Source organism: Pan paniscus, chromosome 18 (genome assembly GCF_029289425.2).
Source record: "Pan paniscus chromosome 18, NHGRI_mPanPan1-v2.0_pri, whole genome shotgun sequence".
Taxonomy (NCBI): Eukaryota; Metazoa; Chordata; class Mammalia; order Primates; family Hominidae; genus Pan; species Pan paniscus.
In genome coordinates this window covers 96,259,320-96,283,102 of record NC_073267.2, presented here as the reverse complement: position 1 = coordinate 96,283,102, position 23,783 = coordinate 96,259,320, and the positions used below count along the sequence as shown (strand labels likewise).

General features: G+C 56.9%; 1 protein-coding gene and 1 long non-coding RNA gene across 2 annotated transcripts in view; one reads left to right on the top strand and one right to left on the bottom strand.

Annotated features, from left to right (window-relative positions):
- Positions 1-8,422: 8,422 nt before the first annotated feature.
- On the bottom strand, positions 8,423-13,875 carry FOXF1 (forkhead box F1). Its single transcript, XM_034940859.3, has 2 exons — positions 12,312-13,875; positions 8,423-10,919 (listed from the first exon to the last, which is right to left on the bottom strand). Exons 1-2 carry the CDS (start codon positions 13,453-13,455, stop codon positions 10,759-10,761), a joined length of 1,305 nt encoding a protein of 434 aa, XP_034796750.3. The 5' UTR covers positions 13,456-13,875; the 3' UTR covers positions 8,423-10,758.
- Positions 13,876-15,027: 1,152 nt separating this feature from the next.
- Positions 15,028-23,783, top strand: part of LOC103786488 (uncharacterized) — a 34,315-nt gene continuing 25,559 nt past the window's right edge. Inside the window, exon 1 of the long non-coding RNA XR_004666961.3 lies at positions 15,028-15,216. This is a non-coding gene — a long non-coding RNA (uncharacterized LOC103786488). The remainder of the gene's footprint in view (positions 15,217-23,783) is intronic.

Genomic DNA, 23,783 nt, shown 5'->3' with positions numbered 1-23,783 from the left:
CACCGCTGGGATTTCCACGGGCTCTTTTCTCCGGCTTGTCATTGTGCACAGGTGATTTTTTTTAATTTAATTTTTTTTTTAGTATTAAATCATTTTTGGAACAATAGGATAAAAACCTTGTATAACATCTGTCTACTCCTAAAAGCAATTTCTAGAATGCACAGGGCAAAGGCTTGGTGTTCCACTTACACAGGCAAATGTGTCTGTTCTTGAGTCTGGCTGCACAGGTTGGATCAGCACCCAGGTTGCCCCGGGGGCTGGCCCCCGGCACACACTCCCAACTCTGTAAGGAGGAAAAAATCCTCTCCCCAGTTTTGCCAGTGAAAAGACTGAGGTCCCAAAGGAGGAAGTGACTTTCCCCCTGCCTGGTCCCACAGCCAGTTCTGGCAGAGCTAAGCCAGTAAAGGTAACCTCCCCAAGCCAGTGCCCAGCTGCCTCTGCCATTCTTATTGCTGACAGGGCCACACATCCCAGGCACGGCCTGCTCAGCCTTTGGAGAAGGATTCCGTGACTGTGGCAAAAGGAAAAGGCTTCGCTTAGAAGGCCTAAGGGACTTAGGGCCAGGGTCCCAGACCTAGGCCAGGGTAAAGCCAAGACTTGGGCCCCAGTCTCTCTGCCCCCAGAGCTGTGCCTGCCTCTTTCATTACTTCTTTCTCAACCAGCCAGATGGGCAAGACTGGCGCCTGTCCTCCCAACCCACTGCAGTCCCTCAGCTCTGGCAGAAGCTGCCCCTTGCACTCAGAGGAAGTGTCCTCTGGGCATTTTTGCCCCCGGCCCAGCTGTCAGCCAGTGACCCCGACATACCTCACCCCAGATACCCATGTAGAGAAGGAAATGGATGGAGACACAAGACAGCAAATCAGAAAGGCCGAGAACAGCAGCGGAACAGAATCACCGAGAAATCAGAAAGGCCGAGAACAGCGGCGGAACAGAATCACCGAGAAATCAGAAAGGCCGAGAACAGCGGCGGAACAGAATCACCGAGAAATCAGAAAGGCTGAGAACAGCGGCGGAACAGAATCACCGAGAAATCAGAAAGGCTGAGAACAGCGGCGGAACAGAATCACCGAGAAATCAGAAAGGCTGAGAACAGCGGCAGAACAGAATTACGAAGAAAGGGCCAGTGCAGAGACCAACACAAAGAGTTACATTTTAGCAAAGTGATGGTGGAGAGGATGAAATGTCAGATGAGAACAGCATTTAGAACAGGAATCAGTAACCAGGTGTAGGAATGGTGGTAAATTTAGGGTAAACATATGGGCCCCTCTGGCACCCACCACAGACATCAGTAATGATCCCTGTGCTCTTGCTGGCTGATCCGAAGTACCTTCTGCAGCATGTTCAGCCCCAGGACCTGCTGATATGGACAGGAGATGTGAAGCTTTCTGCCTTTTTACCAAAGGAGCAAAAATGAGGATTCCCTCCCCTCCCCTCTTCCTGTCCTGGGAAGGGCTGGGCAGGCCCCTGTCTCGCAGGCCCCCAGGAAGCACCTGGCTTGCAGCCGACTCAGTTTCCAAAATTTTAATTCTCACATCCCCTCCCCCCCAGCAAAAATAACCAATCGAGGCTTGCTAAGCCCACTTCCCTCCGTCCCGTTCCCTTTATAGATTTATAAAATACATGCTGTATATGTATAAAATATATTAAAGAGTAAATATTAACTATATACATAGATACACACATTTATATCATTTCACGTAGTCCTTGCGGTCACTTTTGAGAGGCCTCCTATTTCACAGCTGAGGTTACTGAAATGCAGGGGAGTCAGTTTGCCCACCGTGCCCCTGTGGGCAGGGAGTGAAGCCGCGATTGCAGCGGCAGCTGACCACAGGTTGAGCCATCAATCCCACTGTGCCTTCCTTCGCTGGGGATTGTCCCCTACTTGCCACCTGAGGTAGGAAGAGGCAGACAAAGCCAGGGGTGTTTCCTGGAAGAGAAAAGCAGTGCCCTGTGGAATGGTGGGGGGCTTCTACCCGATCACACGGCGCACAGTGCAGAGGCGCGTTGGGGCCCAGGGCTGTTCCGACAGAAGCCAGCAGGAGTCCCTATCTTGCACGTCCTGAACCCTTCAACTCTGATCCGCACATCACCACCCCGTGACCTGCGGCCAGCCCATCATGCGACAGCCCCACACAACCCTGGTCCTGTTGCTGGAAATAGCCCCATATTTGATTGCATTTGTAGATGGAGAAACTGAGGCATAGAGTATTGGCGGCTTGTTTCCTGGTGCATTGCAGAGCCGCAGGTTCGGGGGATCTGGGCGCCCCTCTTCTGTCCCCCTCTCCCGGCCACCCACCGCCCCAGCAAGTCCCCATGACTTTGCCAATGTCAGTGATCATCCCGTGTTTTTACCAGAGACCATCTGGGCACTTATTCAAGCAAGCAGAGACGCTTAGGGAACCCACACTCCCATTCCCGCGAACGCGGCAGCACTTCTTCCTGTGAATGGAACCTTTTCTTTTTGATGTCCATAAATCGCAGAGGTCGGAATGGAGCTGACGTGTGACCACGCGGTTTGGGCGTTTTGCACTCTGGATGGTTTGGAAGCAATGAGCTCAGGCCCTGAGTGCTGAATTGTGAGCAAATTAAACATCCCTACCCACCTTGGAGGGTGAATTAGCTCACTTAAGCCTTAGAAGAGTCCCAGGAAACACGTACTACTGTTTCCCTTTTCCAGATAAGACAGATGTGGCTCAGAAGGGCTCTGTGACTCCCTGCGGTCTCATAGCAGAGTCGGCCACAGCGTCAAGCCCCTCCCTGCTGGGCGGGAGAAGGCTGTCCCCCGGAGAAACACCACGTGCTCATCTCTTGACCACAAGCAGGGCCTCAGGGGTCACGAAGCCACCGCAGCTTGTCGGAACAGAGAGACCATTTAATGGTCGAAGAGTGCCGTGCTGGAGCCAGGCACACCAGGGTTTGCACCGTATCCTGGCTGTGTGGCCTCTAAGTGCTTGGCCTCTCTGTGCCTGGTTTATTCACTGTAAGCCTTTCACAGATTATTATTTATTTAAGCCTCACAGCAATGCTGTGGGAGCCCTGCTCTTACCATCATCCCCACTGTAACGATGGGGAAGCTGAGGTGAGCAGAAGAGAGACACCTGTGCAGGCTCACGAAGTTGAGAAGAGAGGGAGTCGGGACTCGAACCCAGGCCTTGTGACTCCAGTGCTCTGACCCGCTACATCCCTTATCTGCTCCTCCTAGAACGGTGGGGTCCCTGAGGGTGCAGGGAGATGTCTCCTGTGGCCAACGGAGCACAGCTGCCTCACTCAGGAATGGGGTTGGAAGTCATTTTTACTTTCTTCGTTTCACTTTTCTAAAGTTTTTTTTTTTTATTTGGAATAAGCCACGCCATTTGTGTAATTAGAAAAACACTACATTAACTGACCCCCTGACCAAATAAAATAAAATAAAAAGCCAGCTACGCCTTGACAAAGGTCAAAGGGTCTGAAATAGAGCAATCAGGTTCATTCCTCGCATCCGCGGCTGCCCAGCCTGGGGAGATCAATTTTCCTGATGGGACGGATTTTAAGGGCCCAATAGCATCTGCACGAAGTGGACAGCAGGTGGCGCTGCCGCCTTGTAGAGAAACAGCCGAGTGAGAAATCCCCAGGGTGGGTCAGAGGCTGCCCTGTAAGAAGGACCCTGGTGCCCTGGGTCCTCTTTTGTTTCCCAAGAGGTTTCCTGACCCTGAGCTCTCTCCCTGGGGCGGGCATCGCAGCGAAGGCCCCTGGGAAGTGAGCCGGGACAGCTGCCCTCCTGTCCCTCCTGTCCTCATGACCTACATTTGCTGTGGCCTCGCCCAGCCTCCCCTGGCTGCCTCCCCTTGCCCTGCCCGCTTTGCTGGCCCACCTCCTGCACCTGGACAGAGGCGGCGCAGTCCTCTCTGCTCAATCAGGCTGGCGACCCTGCCGAGGAGTCACAGCAGAAAGCCAGGGTTGGCCAGTGCTGCCTGCCTCACAGAAACGCCATGCACTGATAGATCACAGCCTGTTTGGGGGGAAGTGTCCAGAACAGAAATGTTGCTCTCCTCTTCCAGGGACATTTGCAGACTCAGCACGCTTCCCCGTGGCCCAGACCCCAGACCTGCCGGGGAACATGGGGTGGGGGGAACACGGCGTCCGTGCCTGCTCCCTGGAGTGCTGGCGGCAGTTTCCATAAAATGCCTGCGGTGGCTGGTCACAGCACGACAGCACTCTCAAGGGCCCTGCGTGTGGCATTGCTCCTCCCTAGGCTGCCACCCCACAGACATAGAACATTGTCCAAAATAACTCAGAAAGGATGCCTGCACCTGGTCCCAGCGACCCTCCGCCCCTGCTCTGCCAGGCTTCCTCTTGGTTGTGTCCCCAGCAAACATCCTGCACTGTGGGATGGGAGAAAGACCACCATAGGGACCATGCAGACACTGCATCTGGGCAGCTTTCTCCCTCTGCTAAGGACATTTGTGGTCATCCTGCCCTTGGTGTCGTTGTTTCTTCAGAGTGTCCACATGACCCTAGGTGTCCTGATGCTGGAAGCAGCTGGGTGGTACTGCAGGACATGGCCCTGTGTATTCAGCTGCTGGGCAGTGCATGGCCTGGGCATCTGCTCCAATGGGGACCGCACACCTTCCCACCTCAATGCTAGCTGCTGTGCGACCACCACACGCTTGCTCCCTTGCCATTGGGCTGGGACAACACGGCACTGGGCGGTCCGTCTGTGACGACAGGTGTGCGTCAACATGTCCATCGCAAATCTAGTGCAGCGGTGGACACGTAGCCAGGGCCCCGTGTGGAGCAGATAGTTCCGCGACGGTTCCCCTCTGTCCATCTGTCATTTCATGCTGGCAATGTTTTATTTTAAGAGTTTAATTGAGCAATGAACAGTTTGCAAATTGGACAGCCTTCCAGCCAGAATCAGCTCGGAGACCCCCAACTCCCACGATGTTTTATGCTTGCAGACAGCAGGCGTTCCTCTGCCCCTGCGCACCCCCAAAGCACACGAAGACAGAATTGTCAAAGGCCTGGGATTCCTCTCGGCCCCACAACAAGTCAGCGTCCCTTCATGGATGGATGCGACCCCCTCCCTTGTTGTCCCACCCTGCTGGCCACATGGCCCAGGACACTGCCCCTGGGCTCCGCTGCAGAAGACGCCGGAAAAGGGCCTTCCTCCTTAAGACAGAGCCCAGAACTCTGACGTATTGGTGCCCAGAAGTTTCCATAGAGTGTGGAGGTGGCCACAGTGCTGTGCAGGCAGCCGCGTCTGAGCACCCACTTTCATCTGAAGTTTTTCTCAGCTGGTCTAAGGGGACCCCAGGAAGCAAAGGAAGCTTCCATGGCAGGCCATGGTGGAACCCGTGAATCATACTCGGAACCCGGAGAGGGGTGAAGGTCAGGGTCTGAGCTGCACTGGCTGCTAGGCCAGCTCCCGCCCCACCTGCAAGCGCCCTCCTAGCTCAGCTGGAAGGTAAGAGGGGGTCTGAGAGCATGCGTTTGGAGACCCCGACTCCCTGTGGTCCTGCCCATTGCCAGCTCTCCTCTGGAGGCCGGAAGCCAGCAGAGGCTAGATCATGGATCCCACGTCAACTTTCCTTTTACCACTAGGCCCTGTGGATGGAGGCAAACGGGTGTCCAGGAGCCTTGTGGTGTAATGGCAAGTGACACAGGATTCAGGGTCAGAAAGTACTGGGTCTGAGTCCAAATTCCACATCTTACCGATCATGTCGGGAGCAGTCACTGACCCTCCCTGAGCTCAGGGTCTGCCTCCAAAACAAGTAGAGTAACAAGGACAGAGCTGGGGCAGGAGCAAGTGAGGGTGAGCTGGGGTGGACTGGGATGCCCATGTGGGAAGAAGGCCTGCCCCGGCCCAGCGTTCACATGGTATGCCTGCAAATGTGGCCATGGTGCCTGTTTGCCTGGCCTCCAAGTTCTCTCAACCAGCTGCTGCTACAGACACGTGGGCCTGATCCAGCAGGCGGGCAGGAGGGGGCAGCAGAGGCCGCTCAGAGCAGCCTTGACCAGCGTGGGAGAACAGACCCAAACTAGCGCTCACCCAGGACCACCCAGCTTATCCTTGAACACCGTGGACTTCTGGGTCTCCCCTCCAGAGATTCTAACCAATAGCTGTCAGGGACCCCTCGAATCTGCTGTTTAAACTGACACCCCAAATATTTCTGATGAGGCTGGACTCTGATAGTTACCATCAGAGGTGAAGCCACTGGGCTCAGGGGGCTTCTGATCTCCCACTTCCCCATGGGGTCATCCGCAGGACTCGGATGCCTAGGAGGGGTCAGTGAGGTTGGGGGAGATTCTGGTGGCTGGTGTATGTTGGCATCCCAAGCCCTAACCCACTGTGAAAAGTCTCTCTCCAGCTATGTGAGCCATCTTCCTTATCCCTGGGAAGAGAGGGAAAGTCTGTGAAGATGGGAATTTAGCTGTCCCCACACTGGGACCAGAAGTCCCTGAGCAGAGGGCCTTGTAAAATATGGATATTTGCACCTCTTATGGTTCCCACACCCCCCACAAGGAGACACACACACCACCACCACTCCACACTGGCCCCACTAAATGTCGCAGCGAGAAAAGCCAGGTCTGACTTGGCCACTCCTGTCTGGGTACCAAGGAACCAGGCCACCCCTTTACTCCTTAGAAGCATCTGCCTCATTAACCACGGCCCCCAAAAGGTCCACCAGGACTGTACTATTAGAGATGAGGAAACCAAGGCTCAGAGGTGACTTGTCTTGCTCGGGCTGGGGTGGCCGCAGAGGAGGAACCCTAGCTCCTTTTGAGCTCCTTTGAGCGAAAGCTGCCTGCTGGTGGGTGGCTGGAAGGTCTGGAGCCATGCCTTTGTGACCACCAACCCCCTCCAGCCCCAAAGAGAAAGGAGAACAGAAAGAGCACACCTCTGTGGCCCAGGCGCCTTCCCATCAGAAGCCCACACCCCAGGCGCCTTCCGGCCGGGCGACTGGCGCTGCTGGCCTGGCCGGGCCCTGAGGGTGAGCTCCAGGCGGCGAAGTCCCCCTTGCCTGGGGCTGAGGAGCTCGGAGGCCGCGCCCAGGCGCTTCTGCTGCCCGGGGCTGCAACTAGAAAGCCGCTGAGGCTCGGGTGCGTCCAAGGCGTCGGCCCCGCGCGGAGAATCGCGGCGTCCGCTGATGTGTAATCCACACGCAGAAGCCCTGCTCCAAGCAGCTCCAGCTCCAAGCAGCTCCTGCCCCAAGCAGCTCCTGCCCCTGCTCCGGGGCTTTATTACAGGGAGGATTTCATGTCAAGGGGCATCTTGACTTCCCTGTTCCAGCGCAAAATCCTTAAAATAGATGAAGACATTGTGAATTAATTCTACGTTATTCCAGGACAAAAACCCCTAAGATAATCGGAGCGATTATGAATTAATTCTACCTAGGACGCCTCTGTGTTAGCTGATCCTAGGGGTCCTTCATGCACGCAGGGCGCATAATTTCGCACCAGACTCAGGAGCCCTTTGCGTTTTAAGCTTGTGACTTGCACATGCTGGGCGCGCTTTTGCGGCGTCCCGCAGCCGTGGGAGCTTCACTCGCGACCCCTGTGCGAGCCCAGGACGCAATGGACCCCGAGGAAGACACAGCCCAGCCGAGCGCAGTCTCGGCGCTGCAGCAGCGGCAGCGCGAAATCTCGGACGCGGGCGCAGAGGCAGTTTCGTTGCGTTATCTGGCCCTTCCGGGCTTGCCTGGAGCCAGGATCTCCTTGCGGGAAGGCTGGACTTTCCCTCTCATTCCCAGGCCGCAAGTCAGGCCGGAAGACCGAGGCCGGTCACCGTCCTCGGGCAATCCGGAGCGGTTTTCCTGCACAAGCCCCCCTGGGTGCCTCCCGCCCCGCTAGACCTGGACATGGGTGCGCTGGGAGATCCCGCTGAAGCGAAGGCAAGGAGATGAACAGGAAACCGGGCTTTGCCGCCGCCCTGGACGCTAGTCCAGCGGCGCCAAAGCCACGCACAACCACGGCGCACGGGGGCCTCTGGCCCGCCAGGGCGCCAAGTGAGTGGGTGCAGGGGCTGGAGACTCCGCAGAAGAAAACCTGGGAGCGCGCAGTTGGGTTTCTCCTAATCAGCCCCTCTTCCCCGGAGCCTCTGCCCTAACTGGGCCGCAGCCTCTGCGGGAGAGAGGAGGGGCTCCCAGCTCCTCTGGCCTGCAGAGGCTGACCGGACGCGAGCGCAGCGTTCCCGCGCTAGGAGGCCTGGGGGTTCTTCTCAGGACTGGTTTTCCGGGCTCTGGTGGGAGGCGGAGGGTGCAGAGAAGACCCTTCGCCCCAGGAGGACCGCCTTCTCCGCCTGCTGCGAACCTGCTCTCGGAGCGCAGGGCCAGGCGCGTGCGCCCGGCAGAGCCTGGCCTGACGCTTCGGCCCGCCGGAGACCCCAAGGGATGGAGTCGCCGGCCTTTTCCTGTCCCCTTTATCTCGATTTTATAGACAGCTGTTAGTTGGGGACATTAATTGCCCAGGCGAGTTTATTGATAATTTTGATGTAACAGAGCACCGGAGAAATTACCCCCACGTCCAAAATGTCAACTCTGAGAAGAACCAGGTTCAGAGACTCACGACCCCACGACGCAAGAAACTGCGGTGGGTCTGGAAGGACCGCACCAACAATGTGACTTACTGTGTTTGTTTTTCTCGGTAGCCGGGAACTGGAATAGAAAGAGGGTGGTCAGTGGAAGATACAAGTGTTAAAAAATATTTTTCCCCCAGAGAGGACGAACTGTGACTTAGGAGATAAATGTTACAGGATTGGAAAGGTGCCTGTCACCTGGCCCACCAAGCGCCCTTTTGCCTCATTTAGATTTTGCTTGATTTTCTATCGGGGAAAACCAAGAACAAGGCACCAAAAAGCCAAAACAAAACAAGACAAACCAACAACTACAAAAAAACCTTAAAGTTGATTCACGATTTATAACAGCTACAGCAAGAGAACAAGAAAGTCGGAAACCCAAAGTAAAACTCTCATTGGTCTTGTAGTGGCAAAAAAACATATATTATGTACATGGACACGTATACATATATGTACATATATGTATATACATATATATGTATATACACATATATGTGCACATATATGGTTTAATTGGTGTTCCCTAGGGGAAGGAGGTCTATAGTGTTCTTTAAAAGTTTATTTCTTTAAAACGATCAATGACATTTAGAGGGGCAAAGGGCTCTTCTTAAAAAACAGAAGCCAAGAAAAATAGTTCCTCTTGTCCAGCGTTTACTTCAAAGTGGAATGAAGAGTGAAAAGAGGAGGATTTGCCAAAAAAGAAAAAAGTACTCAGAATCACCCAGATTGTAAATTTTTAAACGTCTAGAGATCCAAAGCCTGTTTTTTCTTTTTTCCCCCCTCTATCTTTGGGAGTCTGGAAGGTATTCTACAATCTCAGTCCCAATAAAATACTCATGCAATTTTATTTCTAGTTGATACAATTTTAAAGGCCATGTACAAATGTTATACATTTTTATTTTTGTTCTTTTTTTAGGAAAAAATACACAAAAGGCAAAACATCCTCAAATGGTCCTTTTATACAGTGCAGAAGGAAATTTCAAATTTCAAATACGTGTCACAAATGCTGCACTCTAGCAGCCAAAATACAAAAAAAAAAAGGAGGGTAGTCCTTCATATTATATATATATTTATATAAAACATATGGAAATTTGTTTTTACACAGATCGGTCTTTGTTTCAAATTTACAATGGATATCTAAAAAAAATTCTACACGGCAAATATTGCCAACAAAGTTACACCATTAATACTGATAAACGGAGGAGCCTACGCGGTGTTTTGATTATTAGGGAAAGAAAGTAGAATAAATAAACAGGAGCCTTGCTATAGTTTTTAAAAGTGCCTTAACCTTTCTGCGTCCCCGCAATCCTGAATCCGCGCGGTCACCGGGCCGTCCTAGTCCCTGCGTCGCGCTGTGTTCGGCTCGTTCTCGGACCAGAAAGTTTACAGTAGAGGTTGGGAGACAGAAAAATACCCACTGAAAAAGTCTAAATAAAATTCAAGACAAAACATAACAGAAGAGGCTGAAGCGAAGGAAGAGGAGGAACATGGAAGGGGACGGAGGCGGATGCCCGGACGGCCGCTTGCTTCGTGGCTCCTTCGACTTTCTGTTTAAAGACGGACAGTGGCTTCCGAAATGCAAGTTGTTCGCACAAAGATCCACCTGTGGTCCACGGAGGAGACTTCGGAGGTGGGGAGGGAGATCGGGAGGGAGATCTGAGCTCTTGTCACTTCCCGCTCCCCGCAAAAGACGGCTCTAAAGGGAGACTTGCGCATTCCAAGACATTCTTCCAAAAAAAAATAAAAAATAAAAAGATAAATACTCAACCAAAAAATAAAAGTATTTGATAATGATTGGTCTCACATGTTTGCTTTTCTTCTAAAAATTTTCCCCCACTTCTGCCATTGGCCGGAAGGAGGGGGGACCTCAGCAGAATTCCTGTGTGGATGCGGAAGGCTGTCCCCTGCACAGCACCGTCTCAGGCGGGTTCAACAGGATCAAAAACTTTTATTTACCGATGGCTGCAGTCAGATCAGACCCACCACTACCATTTCTTAACAATTTTGAGGGAGTGAGGAAGGAGGTGCCAACCGCAGCGCTGTGTCTTTGCATTGCGGACTCCTTGCCAAAAACTCCGGTTGGGGAGAGGTGGAACCCTTTCCTTCTGCCGACGGTTATACCTCGAGAATAAAGCAGTTTCTTGTGCCGGTCCAGGGTCCCTGTGACCCGCCTGCCTGCACCAGGAGGGCCTGCGGCGGCAGCCTCACATCACGCAAGGCTTGATGTCTTGGTAGGTGACCTGCTGGTGGTAGTAGGAGCCCCCGCCGGCCGAGTGCATGGAAGAGGACGCCATGGCGTTGAAAGAGAAGACAAATTCCTTTCGGTCACACATGCTGGGCGACTGCGAGTGATACCGCGGGATGCCTGCAAGGCGAGGCGACAGGAGGGGTTGGGGGAGCAGAAGAGTTAGCCACGGTGGCTCAGAGTTCAGGCAGAGGAGCAGTGCTCCCGTGGGGCGCACAGGGCCTGCCAGCCTGGCTCCAGAGCACGGCCGCCTCCCCGCCCTCCTCCCCGAGTCCCGGCCTTCCGGCTGCGCACCCAAGGAAAAGACTCCAGAACACTTGCCACGGCCTGCCTGCCTGCCTGCCTGCTGCGTGCCTGCCTGCCTGCCTGCTGCGTGCCTGTCCAGCCTCGGACACCGTGCAGGGGCCCAGGGCTTCCAGAGCCATAGGGGAAGTGGTGAGGGAGGCTAAGTGGAGGGCCCCTAACGCCCATGGCCGTCACTGCCAGGGCAGCCACCACCACCCCCAACCTCAGAGGCTACGACTGCCGGCGGGGTCGAAGGAGAGGCCAGTGCAGGGCCAGCGCCAGGCCAGCAGCAGGGGTGAGAAGAAGCTTCTCCAGAGAACAGGCCCCGGAGCCGGGGAGTCCGCCCGCAGAGAGGCTGCCTAAGGCCTCCAGGCCTGGCTCCTGCCTCCTGGGGCTGCTGACAGCTGACCCTGGACTGGCCCTGGCAAGCTCACTCCAGCTTTTTCCAGAGCTGGGCCTGCAGACTGCGGGGGGCCTGGGGCAGAATCGGGAGGCGAGGCTGCCGCATCTCCCTTGGCAGATGCTTCTGCATGTTCGGGGTATTGGGGTATCAGGGGTGTTGGGGGTGTGGGGACCTGAAAACTTGGATCCTAAAAAACAAGGAGCCCCCATGGCCCGGTCTGCAGCTCTGACCCTCCGGGGCCTGGCCACGGCACCCTCCTGCCTCAGTCATCACAAAATGCCCCTGGACTCAGCTGTGGCTCTGCCAGGTCTGGTTCCCTGAAAGGCCGGGGCTGAGCCTCTGAGCGCTGGCCCAGCGGCTTTGGGCCTAACTCTTCCGTTCCGCCCAGCCCCAGGCAGAGGCAGCTCTCCAGGCAGCCTGAGGGCCACCACCAGGGAGGGACAGCCATCTGGCCAGGGCTGGGAGCCTTGGGTCCATCCCAGGATCTTTCCGAGCTGTGAGAGGGCTTAAGGGACACAAAAGGACTTAGGGCACTGCGGTCTGGGACATCTGGCTAAGGACCGGCCTACCTGGTCAGGCCTGGAGCAGCTGGCAGCTGGAGTTCGAACAGAAAGAGAAACAGATTGGCCCAAACTAGGGTCAAGAGCGGTAGTCACTCTTCGAAGGGGGAGAGGTGGGGCCAAGAGACACCTTGGGGAGCTGGTGCCTCCCCTCAACCTTGGGGTTCCGACCACAGAAGTGGAGGGGCTCGCCCCTGGCTGGGTCCCGCTGCCACTCAGACTCGACTTCCCGGGGACCAGGGCGCCCTCGGCCTCCCCACTCACCTTGCAGCTCGGCTGGGGCGTTGTGGCTGTTCTGGTGCAGATACGGCTGCTCCAGGGAGTGCGTGGAGAGGCTGCCGGACAGGGGGTTGGCCGCGGGGTTACAGGGGGACAGGGGCTGCTGCTTGATGTAAGAGGCGCCGCTGTTGAGCGCCGCGGACGCCGAGGGCGGCCAGGCCGCCGCCGAGCCCGAGTAGACGGCGTGCGGCTCCATGACCCCGCCGGCGCCGGTGGGCAGCAGCGGGGAGGCGGGCACCGAGCTGTCGTGGTGCGGGTACTCGCCGGCCGCCGCGCCGCCGCAGCTGCCCATGTACGAGTGGCCGCCGTTGGAAGGCAGGTGGGGCACCGAGTGGCTGGGCAGGGCCATGCCGTCCACGTTGCCCGGCAAGTGGCCGTTCATCATGCCCAGGCCGCCCTCCAGCGCCAGGCTGTTGGGCGGGCACGAGAGGCCGCCGGCCGAGCCCTGGAAGCCGTAGGTGTCCGGGAGGTGGTTGAAGCCGAGCCCGTTCATCATGCTGTACATGGGCTTGAGCGCCTGGCATTTCCTTCGGAAGCCGCGCGGCCGCCGCCGAAAGGAGCCCTCCTCGAACATGAACTCGCTGGCCGGGTCGATGGTCCAGTAGTGGCCCTTGCCGGGCCGCCCAAGGCCCTTGGGTAGCTTGATGAAGCACTCGTTGAGCGAGAGGTTGTGGCGCACGGAGTTCTTCCAGCCCTGGTAGGAGCCGCGGAAGAAGGGGAAGCGGCTCTGCAGGAACTGGTAGATCTCGCTCAGCGTCAGGCGCTTGGTGGGTGAACTCTGGATGGCCATGACGATGAGCGCGATGTAGGAATAGGGCGGCTTCTCCGGGCGCCGGATGCCGGCGTTGGTCTTCTTGGCCTTGGACGGGCCGGACGACGCGGGGTCCATGGCCGCGCCGCCTCCCCCGCCGCCGCCGCCGCCGCCGCCGCCGCCGCCGTGCGGTGGCTGCTGCTTCTCGGGCGCCGAAGACATCGGGTGGCTGCTGCCGCCGCCGCCGCTGCCGCCGCTGCTCTGCGCCGCGGACGGGCCGGGAGGAGGAGGAGGAGGAGGAGGAAGAGGACGAGGGGGGGGAGGAGGGCGAGGGGGAGGGGGCTGCGCGCGCGGGGCTGGCTGCACCTCTGCCGTCATCGGCGGCCACTTCTCCCGAGCGAGCCGCGGCGCGCCCGCCCCCGCGCTCCCGCCCGCCCTCCCCGAGGAGCTGCTGGATCCGCCGGCGGTTGGCTCAGAGCCCCTCTCTCTCCAACTCCCGCCTCCCCCACCTCTCTCCTCCCTCTTTCTCTCTCGCCCTCCCACAAGGAAAGGAGCCGAGCTGAGGCCGAGGGCAGCCCGGGCGGAGGCCGTGAGGAAGCTACCCCCGCCGGTATTTTTTGGGGGGAGGCACCACCTCCAGGGCTTACGGCCGTGCGCCCCAGCCGGGAGCAGCCCTGAGTCCCCGCCGCCCGCGGCGCTCGGCTCCGAGATTCCGGGCGAGGCAGCCTTCACTCCATCTCCGCTCGGCTGCCTCTCGCGGGTCGGCCTAAGACCCTCCCGGAGTTCCCTCCCTCCGTCCCTGCCCCCCTCGGGCCCCCGCGTTGGTGGGCGCTTAAAGAGCCCCCACTCTCGCCGCCCCGCGGCCGCCAGCAGAATCCGCCCCGCCTCCACCAACCTGGCGAGCAAGTGTTAATGCGCCCTCCGCCCGCGGTTCAGCCCCGGTGCGCGCTGGGCCCCGCCTTCCCCGCCCGGGCGGCGCGGCGGGAAACGCGCCCTGGGCCGGGGCCTTCCCCGACGCGCACAGCTCTGTAGCAAATCGCAAGTGCGGCGGCCTCCCGGTCGTGACCATCGCAGGCACAGCCGGCTCGACTCCGGTCCTCGCGGCCGGCCGGCGTAAGTTCCCGCGAGGGACCGCCTACCCACTCTCCCCGCCCCGGGAAGAACTGCGCCGCGCCCGGGATTTTTCGGACTCGCCCAGCAGCTTGCGAGCGGGCGGGCAGCCGCCGGGGCAGAGCGCAGGCGGAAAACGAAAGCGCAGCACGAGTCGCGGCCGCTTTGTCTCGGGCGCCGCGGGCCTGACAGGGGCGAGTGAGAACCCGCTGGCCCAGAGGCGACCCAGATCGCACAGGCCCGGGAACAAGCGGCGTGCTCAGTCACTCACCCGTGCGCGCACACCCTCGCGCTCTTGTCCACACATTAGCACACACATACATGTCTTGATGCACATGCAAACCCGGTAAATTACGCAAACAGACGTGTAAACACACCCATGCGTGTGTGCACACTCATGTGCAGAGGGCGCTCAGGCATGTGCGCACCCACTAATGCACTCGCTGACACGGAAGCTTAAGGCCCACAGGAGCTTAAGTTCGCACTCACTCCCACTCACGCGTACACACGCCACGCTCGGATCTGAACTCACACGTAGTTCAGTTGCCCTCCCCCACCCCCAACACACACTGAAAACCCGCCTATTTGGCCCCGCGGCCCCATTTTCAAAGCGCAGGTTCCGATTTCCCGAGAGATGGCAAAGGCCCTGGCAGGAAGTTTACAGGGTTTAACGTAAACAAGTTCTGGGGGATTCTTTAATAATAATAATAGAGAATTCCGCGTGCGCAGGGCGGGAGGGGGGAGTTGGCCTAATGCCCCTGTGGGCTCGGCCTGCCGCCGCCGCGGGGGCCTCTGACACTGCGCGCCAGGCCAGGTTCCTGAGAGCAGACAGCGCGGGCTGGGAGCGCCGGCAAGGGCGGCCCTCGCGCGCCTGGCTGCCAGCCCGCGGGGGGCTCGCACGCAGACCTGCCCTTGCCACCTCAGCGCTCGGGTGCGGGCTGGGGGCGGTGGAGCCAGGAAAGGTGGTGCCGAGAGCGGAGCGCAGGACAGCGCAGGAGCCCTGGCGCAACGCGGCGCGCACAGACCCAGGTGAGTGCTGCTCTCGCACCGACTGCTGGCCGGGCCCGGCCTCTCCCTCCAGGGTTCCGGGTTGGGAAGAGGGGGGCGAGGGGTGTTTTCGCGGGTAATCGCGAAGAGCCTAGAGGCCAAGCCCCAGCGCGAGCTGGGGCGAGAGGCGTGTGCCGGGCTCGCAGCACGGCCCGCGGCGCGGCGCGTTCAAAGCCCACCCTCTTCTCGGTTTTCTCCGGACTCCTTGTCTCCCGCTAACTACCCGCCCCCACCTTCCTTGCTCGGACGCCTTCATTTTCGGCGGGAGACGCCTGTCGCCTTCGGGGCGCCTGGCACGTCGGTGAGAGGAGCTGGGGGGCTCGCCGGCGCAGCCTGCCGGGCAGTCGCCGCCTCCTCCGCCAGATCTGCGCTCGCGGGAGAAGAGAGCCGCCTTCCCGCGTTGCCCCTCCGCTGGCCTCTCTGGGTCTCCGCGCGCAGACAGCCTAGCCCGCCTAGGTAAAGAATGAGTGTGGGACGTGACCCGTAGTGTGTGGTTGTGCATTCACGCAGGTAAACGCTCTCTGGCAGACCCGCTACCACTTCACACAAGCAGCTCAGCCTCCGCGCACACAGACACGCACCGCAGCGCCCACGGCCTCAAACACCCTTCCCAGCGACCCTCACACAGCTCAGGCGCTCCCAAGCCTTGGACCAACACACAGGCCTGCCCAACGGGGAGGGCACACTTTGGTTTAAGTGCACACCTCATGCACGCCCACATGTTCTCCACTGCGCGTTCGCCCACGCATAGCCAGGCGCCACGCGCAAATAATCATAGGTACCGCCGCTCCATACGTGCGCACACGTCCACGAACACAAGCATTCTCACATTCTCTCCCAACTTGTGTGTGTGTGTGTGTGTGTGTGTGGCAAATGGCAGTTGCAGATAAGGAGACACTGGCCTCGGGAGGAAAGTTCTGTTCCCAGGAAGGGGTCGCTACTGCCGACTGCCAGAGCACATCTGGCCCTTAGCAGAGGTGAGCAGAGAAGGCTGCACAGCTCTTAAGCCAGCTAGGGGTGCAGGGCGCACGCTGCGGCTCTCTGAAAGTGGAAATAGCATCTCCCTTCCCCTCGCCCCTCCCCCACTCATGGGGCGCCTTCAAAGTGAGGGGGTCTCTAGAGCATGAAGTTGGGGAGCCCTTTCCCAGCAGACTCCTTCACTCTTGGGCCCTCTTCAGTTGGGGAAGGGAAGCAGCAGGTCCCATCTTTGGCTAACCCGGAGATCCATTTTTCCCTCCTTTCCACCCTTCTTTCTGCCCTTTCACCGGCTCTGACAGCAAACCAGACCTTACAGAACAGCCAGTCACGGAGCCCAGCGAAAGAGCCGGCGCAGTAGGCCTGGGAGTCTCAGGAAGGCCAAAGATGGAGGCTCTCCCCAACTGCTCATCTCTACTGCTGGGTGTGTGTAGAAGTGGGGGCGTGAGAGAGGAGGCGAATGAGCTCCCAGCTCTGTAATTTGGAGGGGACCCCCTGAATTCTGGGGAAAAGCACAGCCGTAGCAAGAAGGGCTTTCCTTCATGCTCAGAGACTGCATTCTCAGCTCTTACAATGTCCCTGAGAGGTCTCCCTTGATCCTACATTTTTAGGGTGGAGAAACTGAGGCTCAGCATGGACTTGGCTCTCTTATCAGCCAGCACTGAGAGATGAACACTCTCCGTCTCCCCTCTCTACGTCCAAGGACAAAATTTCCTGGCGTTTCACTCTCCCATGTGCCTCTGTGTAGGCGGGGAGTGGAGAGAATGGGGCTTAGAAATGCCTCTGCCATCATTACACAGCCCTGGCTTCCCAGGGCCAAGGGGACAGAGAGCCCCCATTGGGGAACTGATGGTGATAAAATAGCAATGACAACTACGAATACTAGATAATAACAGGCTCATCCACTGCTGCCCAGGCACCAGGCGCTGCTCCTCACTCGATGAACTGCCCTTGTCTGCTCCTAACCTTCCTCTTGGCTGTCAATCCTTTGAAAACTAGTCCGACCTGCCCCCGCCCCCAGAAGGTGCATATTTGTGACATTCGTAGAATGATTTTGAAGGTTTCACCAAATGTCTGGAGCCCATCTGTGAACCTGTGAGGCACCAACCATGAACTCAGGACCCTGGTTAAGTGTCCCTAAGAGACTTGTGTAATATTCACCGATGCCCCTACCAAGTCAGTATAAGTTCCCTCCTCATTCACAGATGGAGCTCTGCGAGGTCACTCCAGGTCCTGGGTCACCCTGCAAAGCCAGTATCCAAACCTGGCCCGATTGCAGAACCAGGGCGTTAAGTGTCCTGACCACGGGGTGAGGCTCAGCGGTGCTCAGGGCAGAGGGGCCCCGCTGCCGCGAACCCCAAAGGCAGGGGAATTTGAACTCGCCCCACCATGTAAGGATGATGCATAAGCTCTTTGCACCTTAGTTTCTTTATCTGAAAAATGGAACTCATCATGGTTCCTATTTCTTGGAGTCGTACGGAGGGTTGGACAAGACCATGCAGGGAAGGCTTAGGTTGTACAAACAGAAACAAAAACCCCAGGGGCTCAGCTCCAGGGATGGAGGAGAAAATGCAGACAGGGACAGAGATCGCGGGCAGCCTTTTGCTCTTGGATTAAAATCCATGAAGACCGGCCCCCTCCCACCCCAAAACAAATCTGCGCCCCATCTCTGGCCCCAGGAATCCTGAAATTGGCCGAGCAGGGTGGGGGGTGTGTAAAAACGGACACGACTGCAACGCCTCCCACTCCCCAGGCCCAAGGTATTTTTACTAGCTAATTGCTTAAGCGAAGCCGCCCGGGCCGAGAGCGCGCCGTAACCCGAGCGGGGAACCAGATCCCGCTCCGAGGGAGCCCAGGCCGGCCGCGCGGGCGGGGCAGGGGGCCGCCGACCACCCACCGCGAGGGCAGCCGCCCCGCCGGCCACCGCCGCCCGCGCTCGGCATTAACGCCGGGCCCGCGCCCTCCTCGCCCGCCCCCGCTCCCTCCAACCCCCTGCGAGGCGAGGTTCAAACGACGCCTCAAGGTAGGGCGGCCAGCCAGGACCCGACGCGGGAGCTGGGCGGGAGGGAAGCGGCCTGTCCTCGGGGCTTCGGAAGGGAGGGAAGGAGGACCCGGCCGGGGGAAACGAAACTTCACGGCTGGCGGAGGAGCGCGGGAGGGATATTTGTGGGTGAAAGCGCAGCCCTGGGGACTAGGGGACTGTGGGGAAATATCAGGCCCAGCGGGTGGATTATAAGAAGGTCTGTGTACAGATACCTGAGATACTTCTCGCACGCTCTAATTGTGCACGCGTCATGCTGCTGGCGTGCAGAGGACTGTGGCCCGTACAGCCAGCACAGGGAAGGGGAGAACCAAAGTCTCCCTTGGCAGAAGAGTGTGAGGTGGGCGTCCAGCGTGAGGGGCTGGGCACGCAGAACAGTGAGAACTGTGCACATATATCAGCCTCTGTGCGGGACATTCCAGAAGGATGTCGGTACCATGCGGTGGTTTCACGTGTAATGAATATTTTAAGATGTGAGCAATGTAACTTGTTATGGAAGCCGAATATTTGAGTACAAAATGAGGTGCTCTCTACACAGAATATGAGGAAATGTGTGCACAGCATAATAGTGTTATGTACACAGATTCTTTCAGATGTGTGCAGGATAGCATGTTACACAGACGTTACATGTTCCTCTGGGAGGCGTGCAGCAAATAACGTATTCCAGACACGGAGTATTGCAGGTTCTGTGAGCATAAAACCTGGGATACATGTAGACTGCGTGTGCCCTGCAATGGGTTCCATGCAGGGTGCATTTAGAGTTGTATACAGTGCAGTGCCTGAGGAAACAGAACTCCGTGGGAGACCGGTGGATGCAAAATGAATTCTGGCTACAGCACGTTGCAAGGACAGGGTCCACGTGGTGACCAGTACTCTCTCCGCCCAAGCGTCAGGCCATGTGTGTACAGTAGCGCATGGCTATGCGAAGGGAAGACCGTCCCAGGGTTTCCACGCCGCCTGACACGCAGTCATAGTAAGAAGGCAATAATGCAGTGACCACACAGCGATCGGTTTCGGAACCCTGCCTGTGCCCTGGCTAGGCGCCTCAAGGTCATCACTAGCTCACAAAATCCCACTGTAATGCTGATTCTCTTTTGATCTCAGGTGCCAGGGAAGCGAAATGACGCTCTGACTTTATTTTTGTAGCCATCGAGTGACATTTACCGGCTTTGTGGCTCTGGGAGGGGTGTGGTGGCAGCTCTTGGTGTGGTGTGGAGATGCGGGGACATGTGTGTTGGGTTCCCAGTGGGCCTGTGAGAGGCTGTGTGCCCAGGGCACGGAGCCACCTATCTGCAGTGGGCAGAGGGAAGACGCCGGCGCAGGCGAGACCTGCGGAACCTGCAGCAGAAGAGGCCCCAAATCCCGGGGTCCCCCAGTGTCTGGGGGCGATGGCACTATCAGGAGAGCTCCTGACCCAAGCCACACATATTAGGGGTGCTGTCTTCACTTGTGCCTGCTGCTGCCTGATCAATCTCAAACCAAGGTACTCAGTCAGGAGCAAGTAGCAAGCCAGGCTCTGGGCTCCTCCCCAGACTCTTCAAGAAGGTACCACAAGGTGAGGAGGAGAGAAAGGTGGCACGCGCTGGTCTACCCAGCCCTGTCACACCCACTTAGCACAGATGGGACTGGGAACCCACCTGTGGGGACCATCAAGGCCAACTTTGGGGAGCAGCTATGACGAGGGCGATCCCTGGTCCCAGGCCCTGGCAGTGAATCTCCCCTTAGCTGAACAATATAGAGACGTTCATTAGTTTGGTCATGAAAAAAAAAAAAGGAAAAAATAAAAGAAAAAAAAAGAAAAAGGATAGAAAGAAAGAGAAAAGAAAATAAAAGGAAAAAAGAAAATAAAAGGAAAAAATGAAAAAATAAAAGGAAAAATGTAAAAGAAAAAAGTCTGGTGCTTGTGCTGCCGCAGCCCGAGCTCGCCCCTTCCACCGGCCCTTTTACCCAAATGTACGCATTTTCCATGATGTTCTTCAAGGAAATATTTGACAACATTGCAGCCCAGGAATCTCCAGCCCTCTTCCCGGTGAGATTTTCAGAAGATTTCTTGCATCTGCAGTACACGTGGCTCTCAGAAACAGAAAGCGCCTGAGACAGTGAGCTTCCCAGTGCTCCCTTGCTGGACGCCCGGCCCGTCTGCAGCTCTGTCTTCCCACAGGGGCAGTGCCTGAGGCATCCCGATAGATTTTTAATCTCTGCTGCATGGACAGTTCTGCCTGGAAAGATGGTGATACTATTTTCCTTACAGCATGAATGTGTGCATATGGGGCATGTAAGTTGGGGGGGGGGGTGTTGAAGGGGCTCCCAGAATTTGTTTCTGAGCAAAGTGTCCACATTAAAGGAAATTGATGCCAAAAAGGGGCAGCAGAGAAAGACAGGGAGCAGGCCTGTGACTCAGTTGCTCTCTGTGGAATTATAAGTCCTTCCGAGACCGGGAGGGAGCAAGGCAACAAAGAGAAAAGAGATGGGAACGTGAATTGGTTTCTAAAAGACCAACCAAAAGGAAAACAAATTAAATTTCACTGGGCAGGTGTTGTGTAGTTTCAGATTTGAAAGAGAGAGGTGCGATAGGCGTGCATGTTCACCCCACAGGGAAGAGGGAATCAGAAGCCAGGGAGACCCCTGGAAATGGGGACCATGGAAACAGAGGTGAAAGGGGAACGCGTTCAGGTTTGTTTCTTAATCAAAGGTAGCAATTTGCTCCCAGAAACCTGCTAATGTGTACACTCAACATGTACCCATTGGTCTCCATTTATGGCTCGTAATGCCCTGTCTATTCCCGCTTAGAGGATGTTGAAAATGATGCAAACAAGTTTTTGTTTTGTTTTGTTTTGTTTTAAGGGAGAAAACAAAATCCACTCAACCAAGTGATGCCAGGCTTGGGAAGGGAGGAAGGGGCTTTACTGGCTCAAAGATGTTGCCCACAGTCCAGGGTTCCCTGAGAAAAAACGCGCCTCCCTCGTCTCACACCCTCCTCCAAGGCTAGTTTGGGTCCTTTTTGTCCCAGCCGGGTTGTAGTTCAGCCACTCCAGGAACCCCTTCAAGGATTTACACTTGGACGTGTGCAGACATGCACAGACCCACCGGCCTGTTTTGTTTGTTTGTTTTGCAAAATCGATTGGAGAGCCAGATCCTGTGTGCCTGGCGTGGGCAAAGGTAACACAGCCCCTGGCAAGTCAGTAAAGAAGAAAAGTTCAGGGTGGGAGCCAGGTGGGGTGCACGCAGAACAGAGGCACAGGGAGACAGAGGAACCCCTGCCCACCCCAGAGAGAGACCGAGGATATTCCCTCATCAGAATTCAGAGACATCTAGAGGCTCAGGGACAGGGGCGAGGCCCCAAGAGACATATACAAAGATTGTGGGAGAATCGGGGACTCAGCACAGTGAGGGAGGTGTGGATGGAAGGCAAAGACGTGCAGGGAGACAGCAACACACACACATGCACAGGCACATACACACAACACGTGCACACACACACCTCACACAGAGAGAGCACACAAATACATACAGAAAACAAATACACACACAGGCACACACAGAACACACACAGGACACACAGATGCACACACAGGCACACACAGAGAACACACAAATGCACACACAGAGAGCGCACAATACAAGCATACGCATACACAGATTCCATTCACATGGATGGATTTCCTTGGTTGGCTGCAGGGGAGTACCCTGAGGAAGAAGCGGGGTTTGGGGTGGCCAGAGCCCCACTCCAGAGGCCCCCATTCTCAGCTCTGGGTTTAAAACCCCGCTAATGCAGGAAGGCTCCCAGAGGTGGAGAAGAGTTCCGTCCTGACCCTGGCACTAGCTCTGGCCTTGAGCAAATGATTTAATCTCTCGGTGCCTCAGTCCCCATCCACAGAGCTGACATGAGGACCAGGCAAGGAACACCTGAAGTGCGTCCTGCAGGGTCTGGCAGGGGTGGGGGTGGGGGGATGGGCACCGTAATCTCAAACCATGGCCGAATTGTTAAACAAACAAATATAGCCATTAGTGATTGGGAGTGTGGGTCCCACCTGGCTAAGACTCCGCTCCACTGCTGTGTGACATGGGGACATGGGCTGGTGGCTTTGTCTCTCTGTGCTTGGTTTTCCTCATCTGCAAAACAAGAACAATGACAGCACCTCCTTTCTGGGTGGCTGAGCTGATTAAATTCGTTAGCTGTGGTTGTTATTGTTGGGGGTGCAGAGCCCCTTCAAGCCTGGCAGTTTAGGGTCAGGGCCAGGCATGAGCAGGAGTGGGGAGTCTAAGCTCTTGCGTGCTGGTGAATGAGCACCTTCCTCTCTGGGCTCTGGGAGGAGCCTGGGGGTCAGCCAGCGGCCTCCTTGAGCCCTTGGAGAACTCAGAATGACTTCTCATCACCAAGACGGTGACACAGTCTCAGATGTAGCCCCCATCCTCTCATGGCTGGGCTTGGTCCCCAGTCACCCTCTGCAGTCAACAGAGCCCCTCATTAAGGGGTCCCCACCACATTGTAGTGGCTGCCCCAGAACTGGGTCAGAATCCCACCTCGCTGCCCCATCTGCTGTGTGGCCCCTGGGCAGCTTCTTGACCTCTCTGAGCCCCCTTTCTCTTTTGCAGGATGGCAAGAATAACAGTCCCTGTGCCCTAGGGCAGCCATGAAGACTAAATGGAAAGATAATGCTGTTATAATTAGAGAACCACTGAGCACCCGCAGTGTGCAAGCACTGTGCTGAGGCATTGCTGTTATTTGCGCAGTTGCTGTTCTGAAGCCCATTTCACAGACAGGAAAGCAAGGTGCAGCACAGAGGCAAACAGTAAGGGCCCAATAAATGCTGGATCGATTTTAAGGCACTTCCCTCCCTTCTCCCAAAGTCGACAGTGCAGACCCCTGTGGCATCTGGACTCTGGGCTGCCATTAGCAAGCCCAGGAAAAGCACGGGGTTGGCGGGGAGGCTGGAAGCGGGGAGGCTGGAAGCGGGGAGGGGAAATGTCGTCATCTGCTTGGAGGCTCTGGCAAAGTTAAGGCAGGTTTGAAAGCTCCTGCATCCCCCTTCCCCAGCTTCCCACAACACCTAATAACAAAATAACAGCTTCTAGCCTGGGGTCCTGCCTGGGACCACCTCCCCGGGGAAAGCAGGGGAAATCTGAGGCCTCCTGGGGAGGCCCCACCAGCTCCCACCCCCACTTCCCAGCCTTCACCCCCCTACAGTCCAGTTTCTGAGAAATGACAGGGAGGGTGAGGGGTGGGGGTTTTGTCCTGAACATGCCCTCAACGTCAGCACTGTCTGTTGCTGTTTTGCTGCGGGGTTGGGGGAGGCTCTCATTCGCCCTTTGCCCCTCCCTGGGTGTTCAGGGAGAATCCTTATTGAAGGCTCTTTTCAAGTCAAGGAATTGGAGCAGGAGGACTTTGAGCAAAGCGGGGCCCTTAGAGCCGCTTGGACTTAGCTCCTTGGAGGTCAGAGGGGCCCCTGTCCCCCATTCTGCAAAGCAGACCTCCCGGGAGAATTCCTTGGAGTAGGGGGCCCTGACTGGCCCAGGCACTGTCTCTACCTGG